Raw genomic sequence first — 21,831 nt, forward strand, 5'->3', positions numbered from 1 at the left:
CATCTTACATCACATGTAACATGTTACATCACATGTAACTCTTACATCATATTCATATAATGGGTTATCTAAAGTTGAGAATAAACCAGTTCGTAGATATCTTCTTCGCATGGGCGGATAAAGGTCGTTTGTACAAAACTGGAAATCCCAATCGAGACGAATACTGGATACGCGTTCATGAAAGTGATGTAATAATTTTTAATTTATGCAGCGATGGTACATTCTATGATACACAGGTGGAAATATTCTTTTCAAGAGGGCAAACAAAAATGTCCTCATGTAGTACATCCATCGCCTTTTACAGTGAATATTCTAAAGTACACCGTAAGTGGCACTTCTATATAAAAACTACCTGTGATATTTGGGGCCATTGGTACCATTCACACGAACTGGTCCAATAGTTCTCTTCCCACAATCATTCAAATCTATTTTGGTAAGCTTTCGTTTGCTGTGCTACAAGACATCTTCCAAGGTTGATCAAATATCAGGATATTATATTGCACAATGTTAGAATTAGATGTATATATATATATATATATATATATATATATATATATATATATCATTACATAAGCAACTATTTTACTCGTGTGTCAAACATTCATGTTCATTATATAATAGATAGTCCGTTTATCTATCTCGTCACCACAAGACTGGGACAAATCTGGGACTCATTTTATTTCAATTTTGGAAGTCTTTTCTAAAACGTGAAGTATTTCACACTTTAAAAATGAATTAAAATAACATCTTATAAAAAAATGAGTTCCTAAATGATATTTCAATTCAATTCAGCTTCAATTAATTACATGTCATGGTAAATAAGTTCTGTCCTATTATTTCGTTTGTGTTATAGCTTTTGAAGCTTTTCTTCTGGTCTTACATTTTGATTGCATCCATATCATGAATCAAATAGAACACCGATATCTTTATCAATATGAAGCGCATTTGTATTAATATATTCTTTGTACCCCATTCGAAATAAGCTATTTATTATCGTTTTAGCTTGCATGGGTCATCCACGTCATGATTCATTCTCTCTCTTATGTATATATTTAACGATTTAAATGTACTTTATACTTGACAACCAATCTATCAATCAGTCAATCAACCAATCAATTGATCAATAAACTCATCAACCAATCAGTCAATCTATCAATCAACCGATTCGTCAATCGACAATCCGTCATCTAATAATTGATCGATCAACCAATCAACCAATCAATCCATCAAATGATTTAAGAACTATCAATAATTCAATCAATTAGTCATATCAAATCAAATCAATCGATTCATCAATCCAGCGATGGACCTATTGTATTAAGGAACGAACTCTTTGCAGTGGTGTACTGATGAACTATGGGAGGGCATTAGAAGACATTGTTTTACTAAGGAGCCCGAAAAGACAGGTGATACAGGTGAATATAGGTGAATATCATCAATTTATCAATCAAGCAATCAAAAAAAAAAATCGATCAATCAATCCATCAATTAAACAATCAATCAATCAATCAAGCAGTCAAATAAAATCAATAGATAAATCAATCCAGCAATAACCTTCCATCAATCAATCAATTCAATCAGTTATTCAAATCAAATCAAATCAAATCAATCCGTCCTTATATCTATCAGTCAATCAGTCAATTGATCACTCAATCAATCAAGGTCCCGAAATGATTATACTAATGGTGTAGCGTCAGTGCCCATTGTGGGGGGGGGGGCACTAGAAATGTTGGGAATCCTCTCTTACTGGGTAAATAAAATTCGAATATGCCAGGCTATACTGACCAGGGATGAAGATGCTGGTTGTAGGCTCATTTGAAGGGAGCCAGTAGACGCCAATTAGCATTACATGTATCTGTAAAAAGAAGTTACTTTCTTCTGACAAAAGTGAAACTTATCTGTGATATCTTACAAAGTATCTGGTAATATGTATCTGTTTAGGTTCAATAACGTTTGAAAAACTGCTTGACTTCATATTATTCGTGATGAATAAGGATTGATGTTCTGAACACACACGTGAAGGTGTTTTTAACGAGTTTTTCTATTTGCTCATCATTTCCTATGCAATACGGTGCTGAACATACAGCAAAGGCTTTATCAAATTGATATAATGTTTGTGAAATAATATAACATAATATCGTTCAAGCTATTAAAAAGCACCTGAAATGACAGTTAAATCATCATGACATGCAAAAATACGAGTAAACATAAATCCTATACCCGGTAGGATGCGAAAGTTTATGTGGTTGGATGAACAAGTGTGCGCTTGTAAAATTAAATAAACTTAAACTTGAAGTGCTACATCATCACACACACCTGAGAAGGAAACATCCATAAATTTGAATATTTACTTGATAAACGCCTTCACATATCATCACATTGTCAAGAAAATGACGAGGCCCATGTCGTGCTGAAGAACTGTACAATGATTATTCTTGCTTTATGCCTCTCTCATACACTTTGGTGGGGAATCTCGTAGATCAATGTGAAGAATATGATTAATCTCTTGGAATAAGTAAAGTTAATTATTGGGGTGAGGTTTCCTTTAAAGTCTTCCTTAAAACAAATCACAACACATATATATTTACTATCGAAAGAGCCCAATTTGCAGAAGAGTTTGCGAGAGGGCGTTTTCCATCCACCGCACAACCAATATGAAGGGTGGTCGGACATGAATCATTCATTTAGAAGTGTTTGGGTATTGTGTATCATTGGAAGAGATATGAGAGAGGTATACAGAGTGGGGTTATTTCCCATTTTAATGATGACATTTTGCCAGACTTCATCAATTCATCCTTCTTCAATCATGCTCTTTTCATCATGATTCGGATATCTTACACACAGGGACGGCCGCCACCTATCATTTTCAAAAAAGAAAGAGGAAGAGAATGAGAAAGAGGAAAAGGAGAAGGAAAAGGGGGAAAAAAGAAGGAGAAGAAAAGAAACGGAAGGTGAAGAGAAGGAGGAGGGCAAGGAGGAAGAGAACTATAAAATGTAAATATGTATTTCGTAAGTAAGGGAGGACGGGGGAGATGCTGTAATCAGCATTTCCCATCATTAAAGGTTAGCCATCCTACATTTGATTCGAGCTTGTTCTTGTTAATTGAACTTTATCTTTTTAATTTGGCAAAAAGTATGCACCAAATCGAGCCATTATGCATCAATTAAAAACAAAAATCTTCAACTTCTGAGGGGGGGGGGGGAGGGGCACATGCTGCCCTGGATGGTTTCATCAGTCAGACCTTGTTCACTTTATTACATCTTATTATGATAGCTACCTTATTATACAGAATAGGAAGACGATTTCTTTTAAACATCCATTTTAAAGAGATCTTTAAAACCAGAAATTTTCCCATGCTTAACACTGTTGTGAATATCATCTGTGTAAACGGCAACGTGTTCATTTTAGAAAAGCTTGTATGAAAACTTTTAGTATCACAAAAGCTTTTCAGATGGTCTGATATTTGATTTATCACTTAGGAGTATAACTATAACCAGAATATACACTGGCGTACTAATGGGGGGGGGGGGGGGGGGGGCTTTGGGGGCAGTTGCCCCCCTCCCCCAATAAAATTCAAATAAGGTTTATTTCTAATTCGATAACAGTGATTTACAAATGTGGCTGAAATGACATGATTTTCCGGGATTTTTTCTCACTTTTTTGTAAATTATACTATTTTATGCGTTTGTTGGAAAATGAAAAATTCCAAAAATTTACAGTCAGGCCACAAATAGAGTTATTTAGAAGCCTAAGTGTCAGAGTCCGCGAAACGGCGGGGCGTCGGGGGCTCGAGTCCCCCCCCCCCCACTTTTTTGAAAAAAGTATGTTAAAGAGATATAGAAAGAAAGAAAGAATAGTGACCTGCCAGTGTCATAGATGACGGGTATCAAAATATGCTCATCTGATCGTAATTAATGTCTTAAACCCCTGAGCTTCTTGCCAATTCGGACCTGCCAGTGTCACAAATAAGGTATCAAAATATGCTCATCTGACCGCAATAAAATGCCTAAAAACCCTGAGCTGGTGCGCCCATGCACCCCCCCCCCCCCCGACAAAATAACCTGGCGCCGCCCCTGCTTACACAACGTACTGGAGAGAGATAATTTTACACTTTCGTCAATATTTTCTGTATTAATTTCTTTTTAGAGAAGAATACCTTTTTTATATTTATATACCTGTCAAATTAATGACTGGAGCGGTTTCTGAAGTAATGTTTAACTCAATCACATGGTATATCTGATTACATTTATGATATCCTTAATGAAGATAAATGATGTGATATAAAGTTAAAAGTGGATGTGTTGCACTATCATAACAGCGCTTGATAAACATCGAAACCATTTTCACGGATGTAGCGACCGGTTGATAATACTTACGTGCCAAAGGGCTCGGATACCAGCATTCGTAGGCGTACTTTCAGTACAAGGGCAGAGGCAGAGAGAAAGAAAGAGAGAGAGAGAGTAATTTACATTATCTCTATTCCTACAGATACGAATTTTTTTAATCACCAATCAAGTTTAAACTATTAGAAAATGATAAACGAGCACACAATAATTATTATGCATTGTATTTATAAGTAAAAGTTAAGGGTTGTTTGCATTTCATGAGTCGTTAAAACCAGATTCATGATGTTACTTAGCAATAAGGCATATGTTAGGAAACTTTGTTCAAACCAATTTTATACAAAATTCGTATATCACTTTTTAAAAAGGATATCTTGTTAAAGATGTTGATATTCGTCATTTCATCATGACTTGTATGCTAAATACTTCAGAGCGTAATTAAGTAACATTATTTGTACCAAACTATAGAGTATGTATCTTACGTAACGGATCATAATGGCATGATAATATAAATTTGACACTTGATCTACGTATGTCCCCGCTATAATGGGTAGATGATAAGAATTATTAAGAGAATCTCAGATAATTTATATATTTTTTTTAATAATTATATAGGACTATTAATCCGGACCTGTCTTTGAAACCCTGCTTCGTATTATCTGAATTCAAATACAAACGTATTCACCGAATAAACCATTGGCACACGTTATTGTTGCTAGGTAGGACAAACACTATTTCTTGTATTTCCTGTCAACACGTAATGTATGCAATAGGCCATTTTCGTAATGTAACCAAATTTAATGCATAGGTCTTTGTGAAGTGCCTCAATACAAATTATTTCATTCACCTGATAGAAATAATAGTATTTCAATAGTCAGAGTGCAACTGCATATATTAAGTGTTGCTAGGTAGGTCAAGCCATAATGTTTGTCCAACCTGGCAACAACTAATGTATGCAGTTAGGATTCTGTCTATTGAAATACTATTATTCTTATCAGGTTAATGAAATAGTTTATATTGAGGCACTTCACAAAGACCTATGCATTAAATTTGGTTACATTACGAAAATGGCCTATTCGCATTCTGACTATTGAAATACAATTTTTCGTAACAACAGGTGAATGAAATTATTTGTAACGAGAAACTTAACACAGATTAGTGCATTAAATTTGATTACATTACGAAGATGGCCTATCAGAACTCTTAGTCTCCTTTTCTCCCTCCCTATTTATCTTATTTCCCGGCTCGTCGTAACATTTTTCTTTTCTTCTTCCCCTTCTTCTTCTTCTTCTTCTTCTTCTTCTTCTTCTTCTTCTCCTCCTTCTTGTAATTATAATTACTGTTATTTTTATCATTATCATCATTATGAATATGATGATGATGATGATAATAATAATAACAAATGAAAAGAGGCAGCCAGTTCATTTGTCTCCAATAGAGGTTGTAATGATCAGTGGAAAAGAAAAAAAGAGAGTGAAGACATGATATCTATTTTCTAAATCTGGTGTAATTTGTATGTTAGGATTTGGTCATCGTGTTGACCAACACCAACAAGTTCATTTCCTTCATTTTTGCCAGGTCATAAGCGGGTTTAAAAGTTATCTAGATATTCAAGGAAAATCAAAGGCTGAATAACAGCATGAGGTAGCATTCAATGCGGATATGATTGTGCTTATTTTTCCTTCTTTTTTTAGGGTACCTCGTAGGAATGGTTTCGTAATAGCCACCCTGAAAGTAGTTCCGACGCAAAAGACTTCGTGGGCTAGGCCTCGCCTTCAGCTTCCGCTCACTCCCTTCATTTGCATAATTTATGCAGTTAGTTTAATGGTGACGTAATTTGATGATCTACAATCGTCATTATAACAATGTTACACGGTGGTACCTATCTTCTCCATTTTTGGCGTCACGCTCAAATGAGATACTCCTTTTTGTTGCCTTCTTTTCATTCCTATTCACAATTGTTCGTTTGCACGCTCGATAGCTTCTCTGAAAAGCCTACTGGATTCTGTCAATAGGCAGCGACCCAGCGTACCAGGGACAAACTATTACTCACTCTACTAACGCATAGGTAAAGTGTTTACTCGTTCAACAGTGACCTGCTAATCATATGCAAATAAGATGCTAAATAGTTCTTCTGTCCCTCCCTGTCATCGGTATACACTTTTTTTTCTGGCACCATTACGTTGTTATTGAAGATCTCTTTACCCGTGCTTGTCTATGCGAAAGAACTTTTCTACGCCATTTCAAGCTCTAACTCGGTTGCTATTTGGGCCTTGTCGTAGAGTCCAAGTTATACCCTCTTCGTTCAGGTTTTATGAATCTTCTGTAAGTAAAGATTGAGCTTACGCAAAAGAGAGGAAGGAGAAGGAGAAATATACCAAGATGGGTAACACATATACCGCGTTTAGGGAGCAGGGGTTGCCCACCTATTACCCCCCAAATAAAACTGCGGTGACCGCCGACGTACTCGAGATAGGATTCATCTTCGCCTTCGTGATCGCTTTCTTTTCGTTCATCGTCATCTTGCCCGGTATTCGGGGAATGCAGGTAAGAATTTCACATATAGAAATTGATAATGAACTCAAAGAGCTTGCCATGACATTATGTCATATTATAAATAAAATCTTGGAATAACAAAAACTAGATAGATAGATATAAGTCTACCATTTTAAAAGATATTCTGTCACATAATCTTTATATTTTGTACAAAGTGATCAATAAATGTAAATATAGATGTCTGTCGAACGAGAGGCCATCGTATTACTGTTTGTGTTGGGCTTACTATTGATGAACGATCTTCTTCTTCTTCCTTCTAAGTTCATATTGACTCTGCCTCATTCAATCCTGAGGATTCTTGCACTCAAAATGATCAAAAGTTACATATTTTAGGGTATATATATATATATATATATCATAATGTTGCCATAATACGAACATCGTTAATATATCAACAAGACCAATGGCAGAATGATGTATAATATTTCTTATATTTTGCAATGATGTGTAGCGAAGAAGAAAAAAAACGGAAGGGGTGGGTAGTGTGAGTAAAAGAAGGAGCTTGATGAGTAGGAAAGTGATATTGAAAATAAATCAAAGTATACCTCTTGAGGAAGTAGGAATATATGACGAGAATAGGAAACATATACCGTATTCACAATAAAGACATGCATTTCCGTGTGAACAAAATCATATCGCAATGTGCAAGCATTGAACAGACATCCAATTAATATTGACTTAACCGGGATTCTTCTGATTCATGATTCCAAAGTAAAACATGTGTGTGTCTTTTTTGGTTAGTTTGTTTTTGTTTTGTTGTAAACACAGAAATCAACGACGCAGAGTATCTGCTTAAAAGAAAGGCTTTATGGTGATCTTAAATTAAACCCGTATAACTCTAAATGTACAGTACTACGATTTTCTTCTGAACACCAACAATCGAAACTTCGACCTCTATCTGATCGCTTTCAATTTCACTAATAAGCTATATATTCATAAAAGCCTATACCTGTAGAATGGCTCTTTAACCTTTAACCTTCACGAGTCCTGTCTCTTGGCACCCTCTAAGTACCACTTGACCTAGGCAAGGGTCAATGTATCATTATTTAAACTTATCCCAAATATGAAATTAGTTCATGATCAAAGAGATTTGTAATTGCTTTAGCTCCATTTTATGAAGACCTTTGTTTAACACGCAAATCGAACCCTCCACTCTATTCTACTAAAGAGGAATCGGCATCGCATTACGTTACATCGCGATTCTTTCGCCACATGCAACCACATAACTGATCATGACAATGTTATGACAACTTACTATTCACATATAAGAATTATTAATGACATATGAGAGTTATAAACGGTGTTCTATTTAAGGCACTTTCTCTCACCACATGCATACAGATAGATTGTTTAAATTTTTAGAACGTGCAATAAGAACTATTAATCATTCTTCTTTTCTTGCCCATACCAATCCAATATTTTACTTATTAAACATGTTGCAATATCGGGACGTATATTTATTACAAGTAGGTGTTTTCATGTAGTCATTTCATCGCAAACTTCTTCCTGATTCGATTTCCAAATTGTTTAAATTAAACTGTACCATACATGTAGTTTATAATATAGTACTAGAACGCTCAAAATGTTCATTTGCCGTTCGACTCATACAGTACTCAACCAAAAACGAATTATTTTCAGGGACCGTTTCTGTCATACACTCTCCGTCATTACATATATGATTCTGCTAGCGTAAATGTATTTAAACGTATAGGTATACGGATTAGTTTTGGGGTAAATTGCAATAATCACTCGAATTTAAGACAAATGTTGTTTCTCTGTTTGTATGTGCATTTGTTGTTTTGATTTGTGTCTTTGTATAATGTTCAGCAACGAATATAATTCATACTATTTATTATTTAAAAAATGGGTCAACCGTTATATAAAGATTGTTTCGTTTCAGATTGCAGCCTATTCAGTTTATTTGTATGTGCTTGTCAGACATGTCTTAATGTGTACTTTATGTAATATATCCGATTGTTATAGGTAATGTTTTTTTTAACTGAATGAAATAGAATTGAATTGAAATTAATTGACTTTTCTGATAAATACATGTGAAGGAAAAGATACTGAAAGTGGTCCATTTACAGCAGCCCTTTATATATATCAATAAATTAATGATAATATGAAAGTCGAAATCAGATTACTTTCAGTTACAACACTTTTCAAGTATTATCTAAGTCAATATTGTAATTGAGAGTTATCAATATTTTCTTGCTGCAAGTATATGTATATACACAATATAAACACACGAAAGCACAACGTGTAATTCTGTAAAGGCAGTGCAATTCAAAGTATGCAACATGATACGTTTTCCATGTATATCACAGTCAAATCTAGTCTAGCTACATGTATAATAACAGAAAATCAAATAAACCAAACACACCGCAATCACAGCAACTCAAACATAAGAAACGTATGCTGTCTCACATATAATATGTGTACATGCTTTATAGATATAGCTATGATGTGAACACTAGAATTGCAAGTAAAATTTACTTTGTCAAATATGTTCCCGATTACATCTATGATTTTAATATATCTGATCATCGTATTAAGTTTAGAGCCCTACTTGTGCTTGAATCAGTTCAAATGTGAAGTAAATTAACAAATTTGATGTCAGTTTACATTCACAACTCCACAACAACTAGCAAATTTATGGGACACCAAATGAAAAAGAATACTTTAAAATTGTATAGATAAATTTTGAGTCCTTCTTCCTTCATTTTATTTTCTTTTGAGATTTAGTTCTCCAATCTTGGATAAAGTTGAGGAGGAATTTGCCTGTTATCTTGGAGACGATATTACACTATTTTAATGGAGGGATAACGACATGTTTTGTTAAACTTACGTTAATTTTCTTGATGTTTTATTTCAGAGATGTTACAGTTTTGTGCGAATCACGATCAGTCTGTTCATTGGTGCCGGAATCATGCGTAAGTGTATAGTGGTGACTTGTCTGAATACTGTCTTCATTCTGTTTAGATCATGCAATAGTCATGGCTGTTTGTGATTTGTTCAAACTGTGAAGATAGAGAGTGAGAATGAGAGACAGAGAGAGAGAGAGAGAGAGAGAGGGGGGAGGGAGGGAGAGAGAGAGAGAGAGAGTAGAGAGGGTGAGAAGACTTACGAAAAGATGAGAATAAAAGAACAACTCAATTGATAAAGATGATGATATGCCGCTACAGGATGTATTACGTTACATCTAGAAGTATAACTTTAGTCTAGATCGATTTATATTGAACAAATGAAGAAAGGACAAACAAGGAATGATAGGAAATAAAGAGAAGAAGTGATGTAGGGAAGGAATACAAGAGTAACGCAGAGCAGAGAGGATAACATTGTAGATGAAAGGTGACATACATAACCTAATGATTAAAGCCCCTAAGTGTTGGGAGCCCCAATGTGGCAAAAATTTGATTGCAAAATTTCACTTATTGATAAAAGAATTCAGAACTTGGGTTTTTTGTTGAACGCAGAAAACCTACATTTTGTATTCTTTCATCAATATTCGACTTCAAACATATTGGTTTGAAAATTCCTGCAGAAATGTGTTTTGAATGACATCCTTTTTCACACTATGATACAATTTAAGTGAAATTTTGCCATCAAATGTTTGGGTTCCCAACACTTTAGAGGGGCTTTAACTGTAGGAATGAATGCATAAATGAATGAATGCTAATGTTGACATCATTGACATGATTTCTTGAATGCAGTGTCTCTGTGGGGACAAGAATGGGAGAAGGCTGAACTACATGGCATCGAGACCTACTACAAAGCTTTCTCTTATGAGGAAATACATGACGCTGACATCGAAGTGAAGATCGGACTCAACAGCGTCAACATCACGCTCAAAGGTAGGATGATTGCATTCAATCAATTTAAATACACACATTAACACTTAGATTTTTATTGATTGCATTCAATCAGTTGCATTCAATCAATTTGAATACACACATTAACACTTAAGACTTTGAATGATTGCATTCAATCAATTGCCTTCAATCAATTTAAATACATACATAAACACTTAGATTTTGAATGATTGCATTCAATCAGGTTAGATACACACATAAACACTTATATTTCGAATGATTGCATTCAGTCAGGTTAGATACACACATAAACACTTATATTTTGAATGATTGCATTCAATCAATTTGAATACACACATAAACACTTAAGATTTTGAATGATTGCATTCAATCAATTTAAATACACACATAAACACTTAAGACTTTGAATGATTGTATTCAATCATTTAAATACATTCATATTATCCTCTACCTCTGCAGTATCCAATTATGTTGCGATGTAACTTTTCGAATAATGAATACTACCAATTAGTCCGTCCTCGATTTTCAATGAATTAAATGAATTTTAACAAATATTCATTTATAATTCATTCAAATTACTTAGATCTTAAGAAATATTTATATTTTTCTGCTAGATAATTATACAGGGTATGGTTTCACTGTGTACAAAATGAGAAAACTAGGTCATGTGTCAAAAAAGGAAAAGATGACAAAAGTAGTCAGCTGATGTCTTCATAGATAAAACAGTCCATTATCTATTTATACAACTGATGATAATGTTCCTCATTATTTTTGATAAAATGCCAGGTGCATGTATTTCATTGTTCTGATCATGTTAAATGGTAGTTCTCTTGATTTCAGATAAACGTCGGTCATTATAATGATTGATTAACTTGATATCTTGTTTTTTGTCCCTAGCTCCTGCAAATAGTCTTGTCGAACATCCCGATGAAGTCATCGACTACAACGAACGCTTCCATTTCTACGGCGGCCAGGGACGTGGCGGATTTGGACGATTCTGTAAGTGACTGATTTTTGGGGGTCTGTTGTCAGAATTGAAAATACATGTATAGCCCATGCAGTACCAATGTACCTGTAGATGAATATTGACTTTCAATTGAAAGGTGTTTGATCATTCTCCAGTGTCCATGTCCTGGGAGAAAACTGTTTTACTTGTCGCACCAGGGCCCCGTTTCATAAAACTTGTTATCAATAATTAGTAACAATAATTGTTATAAGCTACTGAAATCCTCGCATTTGATTGGCTGTGAGCAGATTCATCATAGATCTGTGGCAGCTGTTAATTGATAACAAGTTTTATGAAACAGGGCGCAGATGCGATTAATGGATATAAAGAATTTCCATGAATGCTGAAGGCACTGTACTGGGTCCTGTTTCACAAAACATGTTATCAATAACAAGTTACAATAACTGTTATAAGCTACTGAAGTTGTGGCATTTGATTGGTTGAGGGCAAATTTATCATAGAAATTGAACCATTGTTATTGATAAAAAGTATTATGAAACAGGGCCCAGGAGCATTTATTGGAGTGCCTTGAGCGTGTTTGCGTGATGGATATTAAAGGCTTGTAGGGCTATAAAGTAGAATCCATCATTATCTTATGAATATGAAGTAATAGATTGTGAAAGATACATTGGTCATGTATGTTGATTGATCAATGCCTGCATAAGGTAGATCTGAAATGTCAATCTATTTTACTTATCATACAAAAGAAAATTTGAAAATCTACCTGGTTATTTCTGTATATTCTCTATCCCTATCCTTATAAGATATGTGTAGATTTGATGTGACAGTTTTCGAATAAAAGAAACTGAATAATTGGATGTATTTTTGTTGGCAGCTGGACGTATCAACCGTGAGTTCCGAGAGGCCCAGTGGTCAGGCAAACCATACCCTGTTCTCTGGATTGCTGAGTACTTCACTTTGGATGGTGAAGACATCAGATGGGGACGATCTTACCGAATGGCTGGCTACTATGCCTACATCATGGTTTGGTAAGCTCATTGACTGTCTTTATCAGCACATAGATGTGTCATGGTATGTGGACGTGTCGTGGTATAGTGGTTTATTCACTTGGTTCTCAACCTAAGGGTTCGAATCCCAGCCCGACACTAACGCCTTTTGGAAAGACATAACATTTGCCACCCTCCACCCAGGTGTAAATGGGTACCTGGTAATTGCTGGCATTATAAAAATTGCATAATCTTATAGGGAGAGCAGCTTTGGTGCTGATATGGCTTCCCTTGGGAAGTAAAGTTATGATTGTAAAGGAATGGTAGAGTTGATCCGGCTCTTGCAGGGTCAAGCTATTTTATGAAGTAAAGCAGAGCGTTTAAAATCCTTTCCTATTCAATTATACAAAGTTGAGGGCAAACAACAACAGTGAATAATGATAGAGATAAGTAGAAACTGAACTTTCACATGAATTTAATTAAATTTAATTATGAATGGTGTACGGATAAAGGAAATAAAATATTAGAGAAGCTATATGTCTAGTAAATGATTAAACTCTTTCCGATCATATCATTTTAACGGACCCAGAAAATAGGGACTATTAGATTTGCACGTCGACATAGTGGACTGCTCACGTGTGACGTCCTTTTTAAAAGGGACAGTGCCTTAAAAGGACGTCACACGTAGCAGTCCACGATGTCGTCGTGAAAATCTATAAGTCCCTATTTTGTTGATTGACACCTTATTTGCTGATTGTAATGTCAGAAGTACAATAACATCCCTCCCCCTTTGCTTTGATGACAGGTTATCCTTCCCGTTGTGGATCTTAGCCAACATCCTCTTCTTCATGGTGATTAGAAATGGCGCCTACTTCCTCATCATGACCGGCGGTAGTCTGTTGACTGCTAACGTTCTCTATGCGACCATTAGATATGGGTCCGAGCTCAAGATACCCTTTGCGGCTCACCACGTACTTGAATTCCACAAGGGACCTAGCTTCTGGCTCTGCATGGTTGCTGGTGAGTCCCGCTTACCCTTACCACACCCTTTACCCCACCACACCCTTAACCCCACCTATAACCACCCCAGTCTCCACACATTCTATAAACTGGCCCCATTCTATAAACCAGCAGCAACAATAGTTGCGGCTGAAAATGGGCTGCCAGCCGTATTTTGCCCCTTTTCTCTGCATGATTACTTTGTATATATTTTATATCTGATTTTATTATACGGAAATAAAAACATGAATGATTGCACGGAGAAGGTCCACCCAAGGTAAATAAGACCAAACTATCTTGTATCATCATCATCATCCAGGTCTTATATCTGTCATCTGCGGCTTCATCGTCCTCGCCATGGATTACATCTACCCACTCGAGATCGCATCCTTCTTCAACGTCGATCCCCTTCAGGACTTCGAAGACACCTACCTGATCGAGCACGGTAGCGGAATGGATGGATCCAACTTCGAAGAGGGCAAGGCGAACGGAGACAGCAACGGCCAAGATGTGAGTATGATCTCATTAGTAGTCTTAGTTTGTTAGTTTTTTTGTTTTTTTTTTTGTTTGTTTTTTTTTGGGGGGGGGGGGGGGGGTGTTGATTGGGTGCACGAGCTTCCTTGACACACCTTTTCAGTGGGGAGAGAATGCAGACAATCCTGTCTTATTAGCTACCTCTCCATAACGACCATAATCTGTATATAGTGTTCAGCTATGGAATGGTCTTTGAATAAATGCATGTGTTGTAGAACCTGTCTAGAAAGTCCATCTTATAACGGGGACCACAGTTTTGTTTTCCGTAGGTGATCTTAATAGCAGGTTCGACCAGACACTGTCATCAATGAAAACTCATTGTGTAAAATATTAGATGCAGTTTTGTCATTGATCAAAATATCTTGGTTGTTAAAAGTGATGATTTTTTTTTTTTTCTTCTTGTACCTTGGCGTATGAAAATACCAGACAGTTTTGAACATAATACTGCCTGCTGCCAATTTGAGAACAGTTTTAATGATCACACTAGAGTGCAGTCTTTTCGATTAATTTTAATACAGCCACGCCCCTATGGACACCCTCTCAACAACCATCTATTCGGTGTCTTGTATACTCAAATGATAATATTTATTTACCATGGGGAGATGACAAACTCAGACCAGATTCTATAACCACCAAATTTGATTTTGATCGAAGGTTATCTAAGAGGAAGTATTGACGGAGGGAGGGGAATGGTCCACACGAAATGATCCATCGTCGTGTCACTTCAACTTCAGTATAATGACACCTAGAGATCATTTATAAAATTATGAATGGCCGAAATGAAAGAGGAAGTAACTGCGTCATGTCGTTGACTAAATTACTTTCATGCTGTTGCGGACTCATTTGTCCTCGTGAGCACTTTAAACGTTTTTAATGCACCGTGACATCAAGATTAACCTGGCTCTTGAGAGTTGTTTTTCCTTTTTAGTCCCTTTTTAATTATTAATATTTTTCTATGGTTGGTAGAGGTATCGTATCATTGTATTGTACAATAACCATCACCTGTTAAGAATACTAACTTATCAGTGTATTATTATACAAGATTATACAAGATATGATCAAGTAAAGGTACTCCATTTAAATTGTCGTATAATTTATGCAGTCCTGGTATATCGCTTTTGAAATAACGCGATAACGTATAGGATAATGTGACGATTTCTAATCTACCCTTTCCGGAACACTTTCCACCACTCACTTTTCTTTTCTTACAACAAGTTTTTCATTTCTTATTCCAGTTTTCTTACCCTTTTTTTCGTTCCTCAATTATTATGGGTGACTAATTATCCTTCCCTCCTATCTTCTAATGTATCATTAGAATTCTCTTAATTAGTTTCATGATATAACCCTTGCTCTCTGTATCTTTTGTAGTTGATCTCTCCCTCATTTCTTGCACTCTTTTCTCCTCCGAACCCCCTTTAACCCGCGGGTATTGTAAGCAGATTTGTCAATCCCCTCCGCCCGAACCTATTAAGGGGAAGTTCGAGTACCGTTCTCGACATCAATCACGCTTTGCTAAGTCAAGGCGTCGACCACGTCCTACACAGCGAGGAAACGGGCCAGCTGACATCGACGAAGGCGACGAAGCTGAGGAGTATGTTGGGTTCTCTATTACATCACGTTTCATCGATCCACGCTTTATTTTCATTTCAATTTCAGCATGTCTGATCTGCATGTCATTGGCATGTCCATCGTACGCACTTACACTCCAATGTTATGCACACACCCGAAACACGCACGACGCTCATTTCACATTTCGTTACACATACATAATGTACACAGTTGTCACGCATAAGTGTGTGACACTTGCATTCCAGAAGCATGTCCAACATTTGTCATGTTCAGACACGTTGTGTGACACCCAATCACATTCAGATGTCATATCCTCACAATTATCACATGTAACTTGCGTTACTATCACGTTTCATTTCCGTTTATACACATCCGTTACGCATAACATGCGTGACACTCCCATTCGAGTGTACAATTTACAGTGGTGCCACGCAAAATGTGCGTGGCACTGTAAGCCTTGATGTTATACGTAACACGCCTGACATTAAATCACAACCCCAGTGTATGTTATAAAGACAGTTGTCACCTTCACTTGCAAGATTTACTCATAAATATTATTATTTCTCACGCACTTATTTTTGTTTTGTTTCATTTCTTTATGAATTTACTGTCAACAATTTATCAATGAAGTACGAGGTATGCATGTTTCATTTTTGTTTTATGAAAAGTCAAATCATTTAAAGCTCGAGGAATTTAGTTCTTTGCTATTTTTTTTCACAAATGTGCATCCTGTATATTTCCGCAAAAATAGGACGTGCAGCACTTTCAGTAAAAACACAAAGTAGTGCTTTTTCTTCAAAATGTAGTTTTTATTTTTTCTCTCTTTTTAAAGAGTCTTATGTTTCACTACAATATCGTTCGTCAATTATTTTACTACCATGAACTTTGTTTTTCCAAACTTTTCTCGAAGCGGCTAGGTGATTAGTATGACATATTGTAAATATTTTTCAAAGGATAGTTTGCATTAGCATTTGCGACTGCATTATCAACGATATGTTTACGAGTTCTGGAAACTCATTGTAAATCAGTTATCTTGCTTTAACAAAAAAAAAAAAATGCTACTCTGACACTTTACTATTAGTATTAGCTGCAAGAGCTAAGCAAGGGAAACAGTGACATCCGTAATAGAAGCAGTAGCAGGAAACAGCAACAGCAGTAATAGCATGTCTTCATAATGTTTTGAATTATTATTTTGTTCGTATAGCTTACTTCAGTACATGTCATTATTACATTTTTTGTTCATTTCTAAGCTTGTGTTAGTTATTGAGAGAACACAAGCTGTAACATAACGATTGCATGCAAATTTTTAATGTAATTAGCCCTTTTTTTAAATTAGCATTAAAATTCATGCACCTTTTTTTCCCTTCCGTTTGTTCTGATCTGCCTTACACTGTGCTAATTACAGCCCAAAACACTTGCATTTCTTTATTTTTTTTTAAATCGTGAAATATATAAGTTAAAGTCTCTTCTTCAATCCAAACTAGTACGCTTTTTTACATGCATACTATTCAAAGTCTGTTTTCTTTTCTTATTATTATAAAAAGTTTTGCCTGCTTTTCAGGACCTTTCTGTCTTTATTCATAAAACAATCTAAAAAACCTTTCTGGTATCATATTATACTCCATATCACAAGCAAGCTACCAAAGGGGTAAAATGGTAGGTGTAGTGTTGGAGCATCTCGGATGCGGGGGTGAGGTGGTGGGGTTGAGGTGGTGGGGGTGAGGTGGTGGGGGCATCCTTCTTTTAACTTACAATCCAAAGGAAAGAAAAGGGGTATTCTTGGGATATAATTGTAGGGAGGGAGCGTCAACCTCCTCCTGTGGATAAGCTTTAAACAAAGCAGCTTTGTTTGTGCCACATGAAAATAATCAAGTGATTTGATGCTATAAATACAAGCATGTATAGTTACAACGGCCATCGTAATGATACATGGTTCTGCTTAAATCATACATTAGAAAACATACCTCGAAAGTCAGCTTAAAGTTATTCAAACTTATTTGTCCCTTTTCAAGCATGAATACGAGTTATGATCTATGTGTAGTGATCTGTTATTTCTGCATAAAAAACTATTGTTGGACAGCATCTATACATTTTGATCGGTCAACATTTTGAAATATTCCGCTAAATTCATTTGGGAATGTGTTACCAGTCCTATTTTTACATCTGCCGTTTCAATTTTATTTTTGTTTTTCTTCCTTTTTTTCTTCGCATGTTCATTTGCCATCTGACTTGCATGATACGTATTTAATTTACCGAAAGCAAATGTACGAAAATGATAATTGTTGCATCATAGATCGATTCTAGTTTGAAACGCTTTTTACGCATTGTATATACTGTCAACTATCATGAAATAGTCTCAGCTCTATAATACCCTTACAGAACGTATATGCTTTTTAGGGAGAAGTTATTTAGAAGCGGTATTCACGTTTAATTTCTCTTAACCGTGTATGGAGGAATTTATATTTGTGACATTTTCAGTGGAGCAATATTTTATTCAAGGCAATGAGTAAAAAGAAAATTATAGATACGAATGGTGAACACAAAGATAAGCTTATGGTTGATACCTAGATAAATCTTTCAAATTTGGAAAAATAGGAAACACATTTTGACTGATTTACTTTCATGTTGGAATAGCAGAGACTGCAAAGAATTGTATTTCAGATAACGATTGGAGTAACTATTATGGAAAGTAATGGAAGTTTGGTTTGCTATTTTCTTTGCTTATTAGATCGTCTACTCCTACAAGTCAAAGAGCAAGCGAACAACAAAAAAGAAACACCCAAGAGGGGATTCCGCTGGAAGTGCTGGGCGATTCACCAAAAAGTCCGACAACGGACATGTAAACGAAGGCATGGATGAGGGCGAGGGGATGGGGATGGAGATGGGGGAGACGAGTCAAAACGGTCACAACCAACAAGAGAACGTATATGAGAATGGCAAGGATGATCGTCCACTCAGTGATGCTGCTATCTCGCTTGGAAGTGAACTCTATGAAAACACTTCACCCAATCCATAGATCATCGCAATCCCTTCTTTGAAATAGTATATTTAATGCTCCCTCCCCTTCCATCTCTGTCTTCGTTTATGACGTCATTACCAGAAAACTAGATGTCTAACTATGTGTTGTATAATTTGAGTTCGTGTATTGTTTGTATATATTTAAATCTCCCATTGTCTTCGACTTTGAACGAGTAGATGAATAGCGCAATCAATTTTAAGCATTTTTCAAAACAGAAAAATAAGTAAGACTCATATTTTTTGTTATACAAAGACGGTACAGCAATTAGAGAAATTTTTCATTAATCAGGTGTCGATAAGACTTACATACAACCAGTACTATAGCCAACATGTAGTGGTAATAGCAACAGAAAACGGCGCATATAAGAGAAGCATTTCTCCATTTTTGATACAAATTAAAACATGTCATCAAACTCATCCATTTAAGAATGATATTAGTTGGATCACATTAAAAAAAAAGGTACTTTTATAATGATTTTTTTTCAGCAATAAGCATAGTTTTAGCTAGCTATACAAAAATTGTCTAATTTGCTGAAAAGTGTAGTCCGTTGAACTATCGGAACTTGTTACTGTATTGTGATCATCCAATATTACTGCAAGAACAGGTAGATAAGCAAACGAATGACCGTGTGACGCCATTTTGTCTTTCTTGTATACTCGTCTCTCATCTATGCATGTTGTGGGTTGTTGTACTTGTTTCTTAGTTGACTTTGATAAATGTATTTTGGATGAAACATCCGTTTCATGTTAATACCCAGTGGTACTTACAGGCGACATGTATATAACTATCATCTCGGAGAATATATATTTTGCTGTTTATATAAGGTGTTGTAGAGCTCGTAATAGTGTCTTTATATCGTACCGTTAAGCTAGAAAAGAACAAAGTTATATATTTTTATGAACAATATTATCGCAGAGCTCAGAGAAATAAAAGAAAAGAAGAAAAACAAAAACGATGTGATAATGGACAGAAGGTTGACTAGAATATGTAGGTTGACAATTTTTTCCTTTTTTTTTAACCAAAACGATTGGAAAGGCGGATTTTTTATATTAAAACTTTTTTTTTTTTTTACTAGGAAACATTTTTTTTACGTGTTATTAACAATAAAATAAATAAATATAGTGATTGTGCTGACTTATTTCTTCTGGTAATGTATTGATTGAAATGCTACCTCGTTTATCCCTAAAAGTGTGATAGGAGTGGAAAGACCGGTTTTCTTATGTCATTCAAATTTTTTCATATATCCAGACCTGCCAACCTCTGGAGTTCAAAAACTGTATTCTTTAATCCCAAAAGTTGTATTTTACTGACAAAAGTTGTATTCTTGAAAAAAAAACACGGATTGTTACGCGGATCAATGCCTCTTACAGTTCCTACCTACAGGAAGAATTTTTTATGGATCATTGGTTGAATATGCACGATTTTGTCATGACTGGTGTGTTCGATGAACCGATGAACCGATGAACATACCCAAATTGCTGATGTGAGATGCTTGAAGGATACTTAACAAAACATAATGGGAATTTTGCCATTGAAAATGTCACAAACGACTAAATCGTACTGGTTGGCAGGTCTGTATATCTCAAAAATTTGGATACATTCGTAAACTGGTCTGTTGAAGTGGATGGAGGCAAGAGCTGATTTCGAGGTGTGATTGCGTTGACTATTTCATGGAAGAAATTATTTTATTTTATTGTTTTTTCAAGATATAAAACGCAGTCGCAAATACTGTTTAAAGCATCGATCTTAGGCAACTTTTAACACGTCTTGTCCATTACACTTAGAAATGTGTGAGCAACATAGGGACATATTACGTAATCCAAACATGATTTCTATGGGAAATATAATGTTGTTGGGTTGAAATTCTTATTAGGGGAGTTTTTTTATCGAAAGTCTTTGCGATTGTGGATTATTTCTGATTAATCATATGATTATAATGGTTTAATTAGAAATTGAGATCCTGATGGAAGAAGAAGAGTTTGATGACTGACTGAAATGATTGATTGATAAAAAGAGTTTTATTGGAAGACTGGAATGACCGATTGGGTACATCGAAAATAGTTTAATAGAGTGAGCGAGTTGGTGAGATGCGTGGTTTAGAGTGTTTAATGACAACTTGATTTAATGACAGATTGAATTGACTAATTGACTGATTGATAAATGAATAAGGCAACTGAAAAGAGTGAAGGAAAAATGATTAAATGTGACTGATTGATGAAAGATAGCTTTAACAATTTAATGACAGATTGATATAAACGATTGATAAATGATTGAAAAACTAAGCGTAATGGTAGATTGAAATGTCTGATTGCTGAAACGATTAGAAAATAGGAGATTCAAATGAATGAATGATGAAATGGTCCTTAATGATTTTGATAACAGGTTGAGTTGAATGACTTGATTACAAGATCAGATGACAGATAAAAGATTAATTCTTACCAGTTGATGAAGTGATTTAAATGGCTGAATTAATATATGAATTGATTAATATCAACATAATGAGGGTTTAGGATAACTTAATGGCCGACTGATTGCTTGAATGCCAGACTGATAAGATCAATGACCGTTTCATGAAATATAATCAAACAAAGAAATAACTAAATAACTTTAAAAAATGATAAACATTTGATTAAAAAATGACAAAATAAAGCTGGATTTGTTTGTATACAAGCAATAATGTTTAATGAAAAGTATATATACCCATTCTAAAAACAACATGTAAAACATCACCGAGTCTTTATAAAGACACTCAGATCATAACAATACACATTCACAGGTTATATATACCAAATTTCATACCTCGTACTGACTTATATTATCTGAAAACGGTAATAGCTTACTTGTGTATTCATAGTGAGGCCTCTCAAGAAGTGCAAGTAAAACTGGGATCCATTTATTGGGAGGGGGGGGGGTAGAAAACGGGAAAGTAAATGTCAATTCCCCTTTTCCTTGCTATCTTTTGTTCAGCTAAGATGCTCTGTTGCTATGACATGAACCTCAGGCAAAATTTCTATTCAAGCGAGT

General features: G+C 35.4%; 1 protein-coding gene across 3 annotated transcripts; it reads left to right on the plus strand.

The window, feature by feature from the left end:
• Positions 1–6,308: 6,308 nt before the first annotated feature.
• LOC576350 (dual oxidase maturation factor 1) lies at positions 6,309–19,760 on the plus strand. 3 transcript variants are annotated; one of them, XM_796678.5, is made up of 9 exons: positions 6,309–6,891; positions 9,776–9,833; positions 10,614–10,754; positions 11,631–11,732; positions 12,575–12,728; positions 13,492–13,706; positions 14,005–14,195; positions 15,659–15,810; positions 18,517–19,760. In XM_796678.5, the coding sequence occupies exons 1-9, from the start codon at positions 6,727–6,729 to the stop codon at positions 18,629–18,631; spliced, it is 1,293 nt and encodes a 430-aa protein (XP_801771.1). In that variant the 5' UTR covers positions 6,309–6,726; the 3' UTR covers positions 18,632–19,760. The 3 variants fall into 3 exon arrangements, with proteins under 3 accessions (XP_801771.1, XP_003724904.2, XP_001177754.2); XM_003724856.3 differs by lacking the exon at positions 15,659–15,810 and adding an exon at positions 16,419–16,424 and having other exon boundaries at positions 6,312–6,891; XM_001177754.4 differs by lacking the exon at positions 15,659–15,810 and having other exon boundaries at positions 6,316–6,891.
• The last annotated feature ends 2,071 nt before the right edge of the window (positions 19,761–21,831 follow it).

Source organism: Strongylocentrotus purpuratus, unplaced genomic scaffold (genome assembly GCF_000002235.5).
Source record: "Strongylocentrotus purpuratus isolate Spur 01 unplaced genomic scaffold, Spur_5.0 spur5_scaffold_9, whole genome shotgun sequence".
In the NCBI taxonomy this organism is placed as follows: Eukaryota; Metazoa; Echinodermata; class Echinoidea; order Camarodonta; family Strongylocentrotidae; genus Strongylocentrotus; species Strongylocentrotus purpuratus.

Coding starts and splice junctions, on each gene's coding strand:
- LOC576350 (XM_003724856.3), top strand. CDS start 6,727: ATGGGTAACACATATACCGCGTTTAGGGAGCAGGGGTTGCCCACCTAT. Junction 11,733..12,574: donor TGGCGGATTTGGACGATTCT/GTAAGTGACTGA, acceptor TTTTGTTGGCAG/CTGGACGTATCAACCGTGAG. Junction 12,729..13,491: donor TATGCCTACATCATGGTTTG/GTAAGCTCATTG, acceptor CTTTGATGACAG/GTTATCCTTCCCGTTGTGGA.